Below are 14673 nucleotides of genomic sequence, written 5' to 3'. Positions count from 1 at the left end.
CGGATGAAGGAGATGGAAGACGCGGAGTTAGAGCCAGACCCCGGGGGTCAAATGCAGTTGTTGTAATCGTATCGTTTGTATTAATCAGAGGTGTGGACTCATGTGACTTGGACTCGAGTCAGACTCGAGTCATGAATTTGATGACTTGCGACTCGACTTGGACTTGCATAACAATGACTTTGTCCCACCTCTGGTATTAATTATACAATGAACTGCAAGTGGATTAATTTAATGTAGAATGTCTCACACGCGCAGGTTTCGCTCTCAACAAGAGCCAACAATTGCCCGAGTTCTGTGTAGGTACTGTATGTTGAACTTCTTTCGCACCGTACGTAGACAACTGTGCTAATCGGACGTGTGGGGGGGGGGGACAACAAACGGAAAACAAAAAGCACTTCTAAATCTAGATTTAAAAGTGCACATCTCCAGTGGCTTCCTAGGGTCATACATTGGCATGTTTGGGCCAACTCCATGAGTGGGAAACAATGATTGTGTAATTGTAATGCCAGATGACCGACGGTCTGGACTCAACGGTGCCAAGGTCTTGAACCAGCCCAGTGGCTTGGCAGCTGCCGCAGTGGCACGGGGCCGCGAGTCACTCGGGCACGAGGGGGCGCTGTGACCCGAAAGGGAGGCAATGGCAGCCCTGACCGTCATCAGAGGGCTTCATGTTGACCTTGGCAGCACAATCACACTTGTTTTTGTACCCGACTAAAGCGACATACGTGGTTCTCCGACTGGCCACCACCAGGCGTTGCAGTCTTCCCAGGAACCCCCCCCCCTCCTCCACCCCCGCCCCCTATAATTGGGGATTTCCCAGGAGCCCTCCAGCAAAGGCTGTGGCCTCACTTGTGGATCGCCGGATGTCCCGGACCCCGACCCCCCGCCGCCGCCCCACCCTGGCCACAATCCCCGCGTCCAGGTAGCAGTGGGACCATGACGTTACTGACGGCTGTCTCTTGGGATGGTGAACGCCCTCAAGGTTGAGAGGCCACAAGGCCTGCGAGATGATGCCCTACCGGTAAACACATGCAACGTTGGCATGTGGTTGGATCTGCATCAAACGTACCCTGTGCAAAATAACCTTATTATTTGCGTGCGTGACAGGTGCTGGATGACATTGTAAAAAACAATTATCCCGATTAGCACGTTTACGTACGGTGCGAAAGAAGTTCAACATGCATAGTAACATCGTTTCTCGAGACTAATTGAACAGCTCTCCTGGCGATGTGGTGAATTGCCACGGTTCAGGGTCACTATTTGAAGCATGGACTCTTCTACTTCGGATCATTCAACTCACGAACTTTCAGAGATACGAACAAACCTGTCCATATGTTCAGTTGCCTGTTCAAACCGAGTCGTAAGTTCAACCGCTGCGCAATAGATGGCGATGGTGTCATCTACATCTGCAGAACATGAACCAGTGGCATCTACATCTACAGGAGATTATACACTTTTTAAAGCCATTCCATGGTTAGTGTACATGCTGTACATGTTTGGAATCGACAGAAGTAAAGCTGGACTTGTGAAGAAATCGACTTACAAACGGACCACTGGAACCTAACTCGTTCGTAAGTTTTTTTTTTGGACGTTGCTGTGAATGGTAGCAACCTTTGGTAGCTGCAGGGTGGTGACATACGGTACTATTCAAAAAAACATTGCCGGCTTGCACGCACAATTTGATACACGTGTCACGAGATTAAAATGTGAGATAAACGGAAGAATCCGTACTTCTTTCCGCTTGTAAACAAAACAAAACGGACAACGAATGAACACCGAGGAGATACCATAACTTTAAACAAATATTTATTCTCATTCTTTTGACAACAGATAAAAATGTAACATGTATAAATGTACAAATCCATAAACATGCAAAAGAGCACAGTCCATTTTCAGTTATGTACAAAAAAATAGCACAATTCAGATCCTGTTATTGCAGCTCATTTGTTACATCCCAGCAAACACGCGATTAAATTTGTATTTCAGAATCATCGAGTTTTAACGTTTACATTTACCATACGCGGAGAGAAGCTGCTGCTGCTGCTGCTAAATACGTTATTTATGGCTAACGGGCATGCAAAGTCACAGGCTTCTTCTTGTGAAGTTATCGTACAATTGAATGCGGAATTCCAATTCAAGCAAATATCACACGAGTTACTACGTGACCGACACACTTTATTTCATAGCATCGCACACCCGAATTTATTCCTTGATTGTTGTGCAGATTCAAGGGAATATTCATGCCCGATTTTATCGTGAATGTTTAATGCGAATCTGAAACTTTGTAATCTATTCCAATTTATGCTCACTGCCTTTTAATCCCCTGTTAGCAAACAATTATTCCTTTGCCGAGATCATTTTTGACCCAAAAGTTGGAAAAAAAATCAGTTTTCAATTGCATGCATCATGGCCAACAATTGGCATGAATGTGTAGAAAATTACACAAACTTCATTGCTTTGGCTGGAAAAAAATTGCAATTGGTGGTTCCATCTTGCATGATGAAAATGTTTTCTTCATAATATTACATTATTGCATCCAAAACATAATTTGCACGATATTGGTTCGCTCAAACTCCTGCTAGTGCTTTACCACGATCCGCTAAATGAATGTGATCTCTAGTTTGTGATGTAAAACTTAAAACGGAATATTAATATATTTAAAAGCATTTTTTTTACGTTTTTTCCCCCTTTTGAATAGCTCACAGAAAACAGGTAATATTGCATCAAAATTCCCTCGAGACTCCAAACCATCCCAAAGAAAAGAATGTGCAGATGACTGCTGTTTCTCTAAGTGGCCGTTTAGACTACACGACTTCAACTCACATTTTTATTAAAGTCAACGTCATGCTTGGATTGATTTATAAAATAAACAGGCATATTCGAAATACACAAATACTTTGGCTTTCTCCTTGCATACAATCCCCGCTAGCAATTGGCGACGTTGCGTTTAGTTTCATCCTGCGCACGTCAGCAGCTACGAACTTATTTACAACTGTCCCTTCATCAGATACGCCATGCAGGGAAACATTGCACTTAAGAAATCTTCATACTAACCAGGAAAAAAGCTGAAAAATACCTAGCACTGAATCGATGGAAAGCACAAACTCAAATCACCTACGTACTTCAACAATAAGCAAAGGTCACCATGCCATGCTTGCATTATATGTACTCTAGGGTAGTGCGACATGACCACGCCACTGTGTTAAAGAGCACACGTGCTCTCACCAATCACGAGACTCGTAAAAGTTCCTCATGCAAGACAGGATCATGTAAAACTGATACAGCCGTTCTCCGGTTTCATTACAAAACGTTTTTTTTTCTTTCCAAAAACAGCCCACGTTATCAATTGCAAACTTAATTCCTCCATGTCATCATTGTCCTGACATGCGTTTTAGATGTGAACGGGCGCACACAGCAGTGCATTTTATGGGTCAATCACCTACGTGCTTTACATGCATATTTCAATCAAAATTTTACCAACGAATGTGTTCATGCAAGATACATGCACACGCACCATGGTGTCATTAACCCAGTCACATCACGGATGCTCACTTCAGTAGAAAGACGTTTCCATAATTGAGTTTGCAACTGTACGTAATTGAAATGAGGAAATGGCTGCTACGTTCCGAGCAATTTTAAGCAACTCCTGCCGATGATTACATTTTCTCGTGACACAACCTAGAATTTCTCATTGCATTCCAGCGCAATACCTTAAGATCAGTTCAGGTGGCAAGACGCTAAGAGCCAGCTTTGACTTGCAAGCCAGTCCATAATCCAGCTACTTGCATGCATGCGTGCAGGGCCTCACAATCTATATAATTAATAAACAACCAATTGCCCTTTACCCAAATATAATTATAATTTTGGGACGTAAAACAGCATAATAAGCAACCAGTAAAATGCACCTACTATACGAAGCATTGTTATTGTGCATCCCTAAAACAACGTTCAACTGCCTGCTTAGACTGGTAAAAAATCTGCTTACAAAGCACCAGCCACCAACATGAAATGCATGTTAAAATACGGTCACCTGTTTACGGCAATACCAAAATGACTGTGCAACGCGGTACCTGTTAAAACTAAACCATTAGCCAAACAGCGAGGTCTATTGCATGATAATGTAATTTTCAATTGATTACTTCTGCCAAGATCAATCAATACAGATTCCGTGTTTCTTTAAGTTAATTCGCAAACTGAATTTCATTTTGTTAAGCCAAAGTATGTGTTGTGTATGTTGGGAGCTTGTATATAAAAAAAAATGAAATGTATTTACACAGCATAAAATGTACACCAACTCTACACTGCTAGCATACCAACCCCCCTGTCCACTCGGACCATCCCATCACCAGTGATTTAATGTTGATTATTAAATTATATGGAAACTTACTACGACGACACGTGGACGATGGAACACCTAAAATAAAAGCATTAGCACCAATTCTCTTAGCGCCGCTGTTAATTAGCCACTTGATCCTTATGGCGGTACCCCGAGATAAGAAATAATACAAAATGGCCGAGGCAATTAAATATTTTATTATCTGGGACACTTTTTTTCCAGGGGTGTACTTAACTCCGCGACTGGGGTACCAATCAGTCCGAAATCAGTGCTACTCCGTGATGTCGAAACGCAGCGAGGACGATTGCGCTGAAACCCTGAACGCTCGCACGCACCGTAGTGGTGCATCGTGTACAGCTCGTCGAGATGAATCGATTGCCGCATCGCCAACCACCAACAGACTAAAAATGACTGCATCACGGACATTACGCGAGAGCCGGGGTGTACTATGGTACCCCGGGGTACCGCCATGAGGTTCACTTGATGAAAATTACCGCTATTGTACTCGATTTAATGCGTGCGAGTTTGCAGCATTCTGAAACGTAGGTTATACGAGAAGGCACGGCAGGTTCAATTTCATCGCAGTTTTTACCAGTCTACAGTACGGGAACAGTTTGACGTTAAATGTGTACGCTAATTATGTAGCAAATTAAACACAGTTGTATACCAGTTGTCATTTGAGCATATTAACAGCTGCCAAGTTGCTTTTACATGGTTAAAATGTATAAAAGCAATACTACATAACAAAGGCCAATCTCATTCAAGTGCGCACCATCGAAGATACAATTTTTTCAAATCAAAGCAGTGCGTGACAGTTGCCTCGCATAAACTGCTCGATTTAAACAATCACCAGTTTTAAACGTCTGCTAAAAATATTGCATACCTATAAGATAGGTACTCATCAGTGACCCGGGACCAATCCACACACTCAGGACAAAGCATTCACTTCACTATCAAACTGTGCTGGAATATTATAGTTATACTTTGACAAAAAAACTAATTTAAATAAAGATAATTATTTGATACAGATATACTCAACATTCCATTGAGTAATGAACTTCGCGCAAAAATTATACCACGACGAAAATATTTAACTTTGAACGTTTGTTAACTTCCCTCTGCATTGTCCCCTTTTTAGCGTCGCGTAAGCCGTTTGTTCTGTATCGATTGCTAGCTGGCCATTTGCTGGAAACTCATCCCCCCCCCATATTCAGACCTGTTTGGCATTGTCTGAGTTGCATTGAAAGCTAAAGAAAATAAATTACAATTTACAAATGTCGTACGAAGTAAAAAGTTTTTCATTTAAAAAAATAAAGAAGACTGTGCAGACCCTTGCCCGGCTACAGGTTGGAAGCATGCGCAAAGCTCGTCCCTACGCATGGAGGGTAGGGCAGCGGAGGTGCGGACGAGTGTGTGGGTGGGTAGGTGGATGGATGGATGGGCCAGCGGGAGGACTGTCAGGCGGGCGAGCGGACAAACGTCCAGGCGGAGGAAGAGCGCATGCTACGCACCCCGGGCAGGCGTGCGGCCGCGACTGACAGCGACACGTGAAGCAAGCAAAGTCACGGCGGCAGCACATACCACGGGGGGCACAGGGGTGCTGCGTTACACATGCACGCGTGTGCGTCTGCTGGGAGCCGGCCACTCACACTGCATGCTAAACACGGACCAGGACACTGGCAGCGCATTACACCAACTCCCCTTCCTGCACAGAGGCAACGTTTAAGGCCAATATACCCTTTGTAGAAAGTGCCGAAAATACAGGTGAAGGCTCCCAGTTATCCCCTTTGCCCAGGAGCTCAGAGTATTTGTTTGAAGTGCTAAATATTACTTGAAGAGAGTGAAAACGATTGATCTGCACTTCACGACATTAAGACCACCTCGTGTTTCAACTAAATATGAAATATGTTCTTGTACGAGTCTATTTGAAACAAAAAAAAATTCAAAATCAAGTTTAAAGCATTTGCAGTGTAACTTTTTATGCTATCTCTGTGGTGCGGTATATGCAGTTTTATAAATAATTGCAATATAAACATACGCTACGTTTCTTTATAAATATCTAGCTAGACTTAAAATTTCCAGGTAAACAAATATCTATAAGATGCGTGTAAAGTCGCAATAATTTAATATATAACATCAAGGAAACTGGAGTTGGTGTAATGCACTCATATATATCTTTAACAAAATCTCATTATGAAGTTACATTTGTCTCAACATGCAAAAGTAACAAGCATTCATACTCGGCTCGCAGTGCTTCCTAGGCTGTTCTGCAGGGGAGCAGGGTGGACACGAAGCAGTCGGTACGTTTCACAGCCAGGAGTTTAAAATACTGTCGTGCTTGTCATCATCTCATTGACTGGCACAGTACAAGGCCGCTGGCAAGTCATTTCACAACGCCATGGAGTGCTAGGGCACCTTATACTCAAGAGGAGACCAGAACAGATATATCAGTTTACTGCCCACGCTGCGATTCTCTTTTGTTTGTGTTTTGTTTTTGAGACTAAAGAAATTGAAACAAAATGGCACTACTTGAGTACGGCAGGAGTAGATGGCTCACTGGGCTTGGCTGCCAGACAGCCGCATTTCAAAGCAGTAAACGAGTGTGCACACAGCAAACGGTACGCACGTAGATGCCAGGCATTGGCGGATTAGACATCAACAACCATCTTCTTATGGAAATCGAGGCCTCCCACCACCTGCAAAAAAATACACACAACAGAGATTTCCACAACACCACAAGCACAACCAATCCACAGGTGTCGCGGTGCACGCTAAGTGGGTCCTAGGCAGGCAAAGGTTGGGAGAAAAAACTCACGGCGCAGAACTCCTCGAAAGATATCCGTCCATCCCCATCCTTGTCGGCGTTGAGGATGGTCTTGTCAACGATCTGCTGAAGTTGTGTATCTTTGAGGTTGTTTCCCACCATCATCTTCAGCACCTGGAACAACTCCCCATTTGAGATGTAGCCATCCTTGTCCATGTCGTAAATTCGGAAGGCAACTGTCGGGCGTGAAGGAAAGATAAAAAAAAAACCCATACGAAAATGTCATGTTCTGTGGGACAAACGCACGGTTGCACACTATTGTATGTTAGGTTTCACAATGTGAAGCAGAAAGGATTTACGTGCAAAAATGCATTCCAAATCTATGAAAATTAAGTAAATTCTTACATTGTGATTAATTATAACAAATCATAATGCGAACACAGGATAGCAACTTACACCTCAGCTTCTGATCTTTGTCGCCCTTAACACTGAACTGAGAAACACCCTCGATGAATTCTGTGAACAAAGTTTAAAGCAAAAGTAAATTTCATACACTCGCACTGTGCACAGCCTACTTTTGTACAGATGGCCACTAACGTTGCAACACGTAAGTTCGTGCTGCCTCGGGGAATTTCAGTAGTGGCATGATGATGTAATCGCAAACAACCATGGCCACACCTATGCAATCTCACAAGGACACCCAAATTTTCTTGGAATTTTTATACGCTTTCCCTTCTAACATTTAGTATCTGTCCATAATCCCTGCCTGATGGACTTTACAAGCACGTTCTGTACTCAGGCCCCTGGTGCGTCGCTACGGTTGACTTGGCATGCCGATTTGGCACCACGTCGGTACACGCGAGCCACCCCTACGACATGTGACCATGATGCTGACCATGAAACGTTTTCGAGGACTACAGGATATGGCAACAGCTGGCAGGCTGAGTGAACTCGATCGTGTGGGTGACGATCGAGTGATCTGGATATCGACCTGCGATAGCAAACGCAAGAAGCGGCGGCTGGTGATCGCAGTAGGGCATTAGTTCGCTGGGGGCTCCTACCTTTGAAGTCGACCTCCCCATTGCCGTCGGTGTCGAAGATGTCGATGACGCGCTGCACAAGAGGATTCTGCTGCAGCTCGGGAAGAGACATAAACTCGTCCACGCTCAGCGAACCCGAGTTGTCCAAGTCGAGCTTGCGGAATCGCTTCCCCAGCCGTTTTATCTCGTCTGCGTCAACTGCACGGTGGCGAAACAGACGGGACCTTTTAAACATGCACAGTCGTGGTCAACAGCAGAGCGCCTCATCCTGCAGTGGACAGAAAATGGATGATCAAGTTATTCGGCACTCGAGGCCTTCAGAGACAATTGCGGTAATTAAAAACTTGAGACAGTTTTGTAGGATTGCCAAGTAACAAATGGAATGATTAAACAATGGTGAGTCCATAGATTGTATTAACAGATTCATTACGTTAATGCAAGTTGCGAGTATAAAAAAGAAGTTGCTTGCATCTGCAGATTTTCAGCTAATGTCATTAGTCTGCAGTGGGGTCTTTGTGTAATTAAATTACAAATACTACCAGCCACCAGGGCTGAGTCTCTTTGATCTCTCTATAATTCCTTCAAATGTGAAATTATTCTATTTGACATAGAACTCAAAATATCGTGCTATAAGTACGGCACGATAAAAAAGTGTATTGAGTTGTAAACCCAACAAAAAGGCAACATCAGAGTCAAGCACTTGGACAGGTTATCTATCAGCTATTTAAAACAGTAACTGAAGGAGTGAATATTCTTTGGGTCTTTCAGTAAAGTCTTATATTTATAAAAATAAATATATGAATTCCTGCAGTCACGAAAGCTTTAAGTCAAGGAGTGAACAATTGGATAAATTGGTATTATTTTCCCCACTAATATTTAGATGTAATGGAAAATGTCAGTGGGCCTCACAGGACAATAAAACAAATGTATGTTTAATTGCAATATAAAAACAGCCATTTGCCAATCTACTTTTGGAAGGCCTCCCCAAATTGTGTCAATTGTGTAAGCTTGGCCACACTTCACCACGCTGGTCAGTGTGGGCAGGAAAAAGGGAAAATCGAAGACCTGTTCAGATATCTCGTCACTGACGTGAGACAGGTCTGGGAATCAAACTCAAGTGACCATGTTCATGGTGCACTGCAGTAATCACTGCCCCCACCACTTCACTCCCAATTGTTAAATGTCTGTAAATCACGCATGTAAATATATTCCGCGCGATAACCTGAAGCGATGCATTATAAGCATTTCAAAGTAATTTAATTAACCATAAAGCAACCGTTAAATGTTTATTGAGATGCAAATGCTGACCATTGTTCAGCTAACCTACTGACATTAAACATAACGGCAGCAGCTATAAATGGACACATAGAGGTCAATTGCCAAGTATGTAGTCCGCTAATAATGCCAAGGCACTATACATTCTCCATTGTGATGATGCAATGCTAAAGTTGACCTAAAACACAAAGAATGACGAGCTCTGTAATAATAGCATAGAGCAAATAAAGCAAAATGCTGTACATTCACAACGTATATTAAATATGCCTGAATTATTTAAGTATACTCTAATATACCACCTGTGCTTCAAGAGGACTGCACGGCGGCTTGATCTGTACCTCAATGATAACCAGTACACAAATTCACAACACTCAAGAGCATGATGCTATTTCTCAGAATCACATAACGTACAGCTGGCCTCTGAGCTCCGGCAGCCAAATACAAAGCTGAAATATTAACTTTCACAGAATTCCAAAATAACAACTATACTTCTCTCTGACAACGTATAATAGGTAACGGTTCATGCAGCATGTAAATCATCAGTGGGCCTAAAGCGTGTTGCAGCACAGGCAGTTGTGGGGGCAATAGTAAATTCTGTAAGTAGATGTGGAATATTAATGAGCGATAATTCACACGCCACAAATTGTTGAATAATTACATAGTATGGGTTTGCACAAGTGAAATTATTTAACATTCATACTAACTGTATCATTATTTACATTATTCTCGGTCAACACAAAGATGAACATTCGATAGATTTGCCTATTTAGCACGGGTACTTTGGAAAGAAACGGTGAAATAAATTAACATCCAAACTGTGTAGAGAATGCTCCGCAGCAGCTACTACAACAAAAACAACTGCACTCCCCCCCCCAACCCAAGCAATCTTCACCAGTCTCCCACTCTCCCCTCTGTGGCAAACACGGGCACACAATGGCCAACCTGTGCGGACACGTGTTCCCGGGTGCTGGCGCTCTCCGCAAGCCCATGGGGTCGGACCACAAGGTCACGCCACCAGCGACATCTTGGCCCGATTATGGTCCGTATCCCCCTTAGCTGCACCGTGCAACATATCCCTTACAAGCCTCGTGAGATAAATTTGGTAAGGATGGCCGCCGCAGCAAGAGAATCTTACTTGAGGGGCATCTGTTTAAAAAACATTTTCTAAATAACATTCGTGACGGTCGTTAACATCATCATTAATTGGCTTCGTCAATGTACGTCTTTGCAAATAAAACTGTGTAAAAAAAATCACCACCACATTAATAACAACCGTACAGTGCAAATTCGGTAAAAGGCGCTTGGATTTTAGTTTACTGGAGGACAAAACCTTGACATCGGTAAGGCAGCAATATAACTGCACACACACAACACCTACAGCTGTGCTGTGCTGCCAGCTGTCGAGTCACTCCTTATTTTAAGACATCAAAACGTTCACACATACGTCCATACGAAAGGGAAATGTGCAAGAATCCTGATTAGGTCTTTCGTAACAAGCACAAAGAGAACTCCGGGTCAGGCACCCTTCGTACTGATCACACTAATAACGGGCGCTCCCTGCCCACGCGTTTAAAGCACCAACTCGCGTTCAATCGGGTGAGTACTTACAGTGCGTGCACATGTCCAGCGGATAACTCAAGTCATTCCCCTGCAAAGAAATAACACGAAACCTTTAAGCGCTCACGCATACACGGCGCACATTCACACAAGCCCGCGTGTACCATACCTGCCAGGACAATATATACACAATGAAGGTTATGTTGACAAGCAGCGAATGGAGCCAAATGAAAACTGAGCCGTGCTCTAAAATAAGCTTTGTTTTGTTTTATTTTTTTACATAAAAACCGCCCTCCCCTCCACCAACACCACTAATTGGAGATAGTCGTGATCATTTAACCGATTACGCGATTTACTAATGTATTTAACGACTAGTCGAGTTCTTCTTCCATTGCTTCATGTGGCTCCCGGCGGCTCAGCTTTAAAGACACTCAAGAGGCGAGAAAGTCCATTTAACTCGGGCGACTATTAGCATACACGTACGTGTGAAACACAGGAGAGAGCGTGGAAAGGGGAGCTCATTACTGCGTTTTTATATTTTCCAACGGGGACCTTATTGACATAACATTTCAGAAGGGTTTACCGCGGGCGCGTTTGTTATTAAACATCATTATCTATCATTCATTTCTAAGACGGGCCTGCCCGCTTCTAAACACAAAAGACAGATAAGATGGCTCACTGAAGGACAAGCCACCCCAAGGCGCATCTCAGCGGACTCATTTGGAGGCAGAGCAAAACTGCAGCAAAATACGGGCGTGTTTACGAATACATTCCACCGTGTGTACATCCAAACACATCAACAAGCGGAGCACGCGCCCATACAAAGTACACAATCGAGCGTGTGCGGATTAGAACTCGTAAACAAGGACACGCTCACGCTGAAACACGTACACAAGCTAAACGTGTATACTCTTGAACCACGCGCACACGTGTGCACATTCTAACGTGTACGTAAGCAAGTGTGAAACGCGTACAATCAAACGTGTACACAAACATGTAGTACACACTCCAGCATGTACATTAAAATAGGCTCAGATGACGATGGCTAAAGCGGTGGGCCGTGCTATTCCGTACTGTACTACTTTCGTGTTTGCGCAACGCTGACACACATACCACCCTATGCTTTATTGACACACAAACAGAGATTGTATCTCCCTCGCGTTTTAAGAATAAAATACTCGGCTGTCTCTGGGCTCAGCGCAGGCCGATCCCTCGCCGCACGAAGCCGCGTCTCCAACACTGCACGTCCCTCCAACCCTGGCACCACGGACCCCAAAACCTCACCGAGCACATAGGCCACCATCCCCATCCGTGATCCCGCGAGCAATCACCATCATCATCACCATCAGCCTCACCACCACCATCATCATCTTTTACCATCACTGCCCATGGTCATTCCACCGATGGATGAAGGCCTCGTCCAAGCCGTCGCCATTTCTCACGACCCTGCGATGTGCGGCGTAGCGCCTACACATTCGCAACTCCCGACTTTGCACGACTGGCTGCGAAACGGTGCAAAATAAGTTCAACATTGATACACACGAGCCCATTTCAGCGCTCCATCTCCTCGGTGGACTTACATTTCGCGAACGAGTTCCATTCCTCGGTTGCTACTCGACTTTAATGTATTTAAAATCAGAGCAGCCAACGCGCGTTGCAGGCGTAAACATCGAACCAAAGATACGCATCGTAGATCAATTGAAACATTTCAACATTGCATCTCATATTTGACAATGTATTAAAGCGTAGGCCTCGTAAAGGCCTCACAGCCCCCCACCGTTCGCCTAGCGAACCCCGCCGAGGCAAGGGCGCCCTCGGTCGGTAGGACCGGCCAGCCGACAACGGTGTGGGGGGGGGTCTCGGAACCCCGCGAAGGTGCGGGTCACGAGGCTCGGAACACGACACCGCCCGCGGCGCCCAAGCACTCGGCCGACCCGGGGATCTCCCGGCCCCGGGAACCCCGTGAGAGGCTCACCATGTTGGCGGCTGGACGTCGCTGAGCGCTGCAGGACGGCGGGAGCGGAGCGGGAGGCGCGGCCCGGACCTCGGCAGCGGAGGCGACAACATCCGGGGTCCCACGGCGCGAGTCACGACTTCACGCCGGCAGCGATTCCCCCGCACGAATCGATTCCCCGCGCGGATCGCAGAGTTGAGCCTTCCGTGCGCGCCGCAGCGCCAGCTGCCCTCGCTCGAGGCCTTTTTGGGTGTAACACTAACGCTGGTTTTAATGCGAGACCTGCATGAAAGCTTGAATTGGTCGCGAGACGAGCGGTGGCGAGGAACGCCGCGTCGAGGCAATCTGTGGATCGATTAAGGTAGAAATCGATTCACCTGCTGAGCAACGGTCATAAGCTCCTCCCCCAGTCCTGAACCCGGCATCTAACGGGGACCCACTCGGTCCGAGCTTGAGCCAAGGGCTCAACTCTTTGAAACGGGAACACTTTTGCGTGGAGTGATCTGCAAAATTATTGGCGCTGGGTTTGATGCCTGTATTACATTATTACATTATACCCCGGCCAAAAGCCATAGTTGTAAATCATAGCCCCCCCCCGGCGCCGCCCAACTTAATGCCTAATCATTGTGAATTCTAACCCTTAAACTCGCGCGTCAAAGCCAAAATTAAGTTGGCGAAAGCCCACGTAGGCGCAATTCCAAATTGCCAATGTTAAATAATGACCGATTCCATTGCTCTGGTTCTAACTCGAAGCCACCAGTCCCCATTGCAACCACAAAAACGTAGCTATGACCACCACTCCCAGAACGTACTTGGTCGCAATACACATGATTAATGGCATTGAAACTCTATCTTAGATACAGCCCTACAATGCTGAACTATACTCCAAAGTTAAACATGGCATGGTGCATATAAAATACGATTTGCGATGTTATGTACAGGGTTACAGATCAATCTTGGGGCGAACCCGAACACACTTTGTGAATGTTCACTCATTTAATTCAGTAAGGTATTTCGTACAGTATTTTACTGGTAGGAACCTCCTGGTTACACCAGCCCACAGGGGATTATTGTGTCCGTCGTGCAGGGAGAGGCTGGGTGGGGAGGGAGGGGCTGGGTGGGGAGGGTGGGGAGGTGGGGCTGGGTGGAGCTGGGTGGGGAGGGACTGGGTGAGGAGGGTGGGGCTGGGTGGGGGGGCTGGGTGGGGAGGGGCTGGTCACCCCGTGGGTGTCCTTATAAAACTCAACGTTTAACCTACTCACGCCGGCTTGTGCCCGCCCTCAGTCGGGCATATTTGCGGAATACACCACGCCGCCGTTGACCCTGGCCATTGACCGAGCAACCCAACGTTCCTACCAGCTCCCTCCGCAGGAATGTGTTTTTCAACTGCACACTCGTCACACACCTAGCGCAAGGAATGACCCTGAAACAAAGGCCACTGCCGAGTCATATGCTGCAAACGGCACTGCAGTAAGCAGCAATGAAAATCAGAGGTTTCCCAAAACCACATATTGCCATTTGGTGGAAATGGGAGCATCGGTCATTGTTCAGCGACTGGAATCTCACCCCAAGCCCAACGCCACGTGTTTACATTTTTGTTGTGCATTAAAGCGGTTTTATGAAACTTTTATCGTCCCGCAGACCACTCAACCAATGCAAACATTTCCGCGGACCAGTGACAAAACGCATTCACTTCTCCAGAAATGCCAGTGATACTCAAGGATTCGTTTACCGGAACATTAAAAGA

The 14673-nt window shown here is 45.4% G+C and overlaps 1 protein-coding gene across 3 annotated transcripts; it reads right to left on the bottom strand.

The window, feature by feature from the left end:
• Positions 1 to 1789: 1789 nt before the first annotated feature.
• On the bottom strand, positions 1790 to 13055 carry LOC144728909 (calcineurin subunit B type 1-like). 3 transcript variants are annotated; one of them, XM_078608651.1, is made up of 6 exons: positions 12948 to 13055; positions 11024 to 11063; positions 8162 to 8338; positions 7557 to 7616; positions 7152 to 7336; positions 1790 to 7032 (listed from the first exon to the last, which is right to left on the bottom strand). In XM_078608651.1, exons 1-6 carry the CDS (start codon positions 12948 to 12950, stop codon positions 6985 to 6987), a joined length of 513 nt encoding a protein of 170 aa, XP_078464777.1. In that variant the 5' UTR covers positions 12951 to 13055; the 3' UTR covers positions 1790 to 6984. The 3 variants fall into 3 exon arrangements, with proteins under 3 accessions (XP_078464777.1, XP_078464776.1, XP_078464778.1); XM_078608650.1 differs by lacking the exon at positions 12948 to 13055 and adding an exon at positions 11456 to 11922; XM_078608652.1 differs by lacking the exons at positions 7557 to 7616; positions 12948 to 13055 and adding an exon at positions 11456 to 11930.
• Positions 13056 to 14673: the final 1618 nt, after the last annotated feature.

This window comes from Lampetra planeri, chromosome 30 (genome assembly GCF_965212315.1).
Source record: "Lampetra planeri chromosome 30, kcLamPlan1.2.h2, whole genome shotgun sequence".
NCBI classification, from domain to species: domain Eukaryota; kingdom Metazoa; phylum Chordata; class Hyperoartia; order Petromyzontiformes; family Petromyzontidae; genus Lampetra; species Lampetra planeri.
Note: the sequence above shows the minus strand (reverse complement) of the source record. Positions and strands in the feature narration are given on the sequence as shown.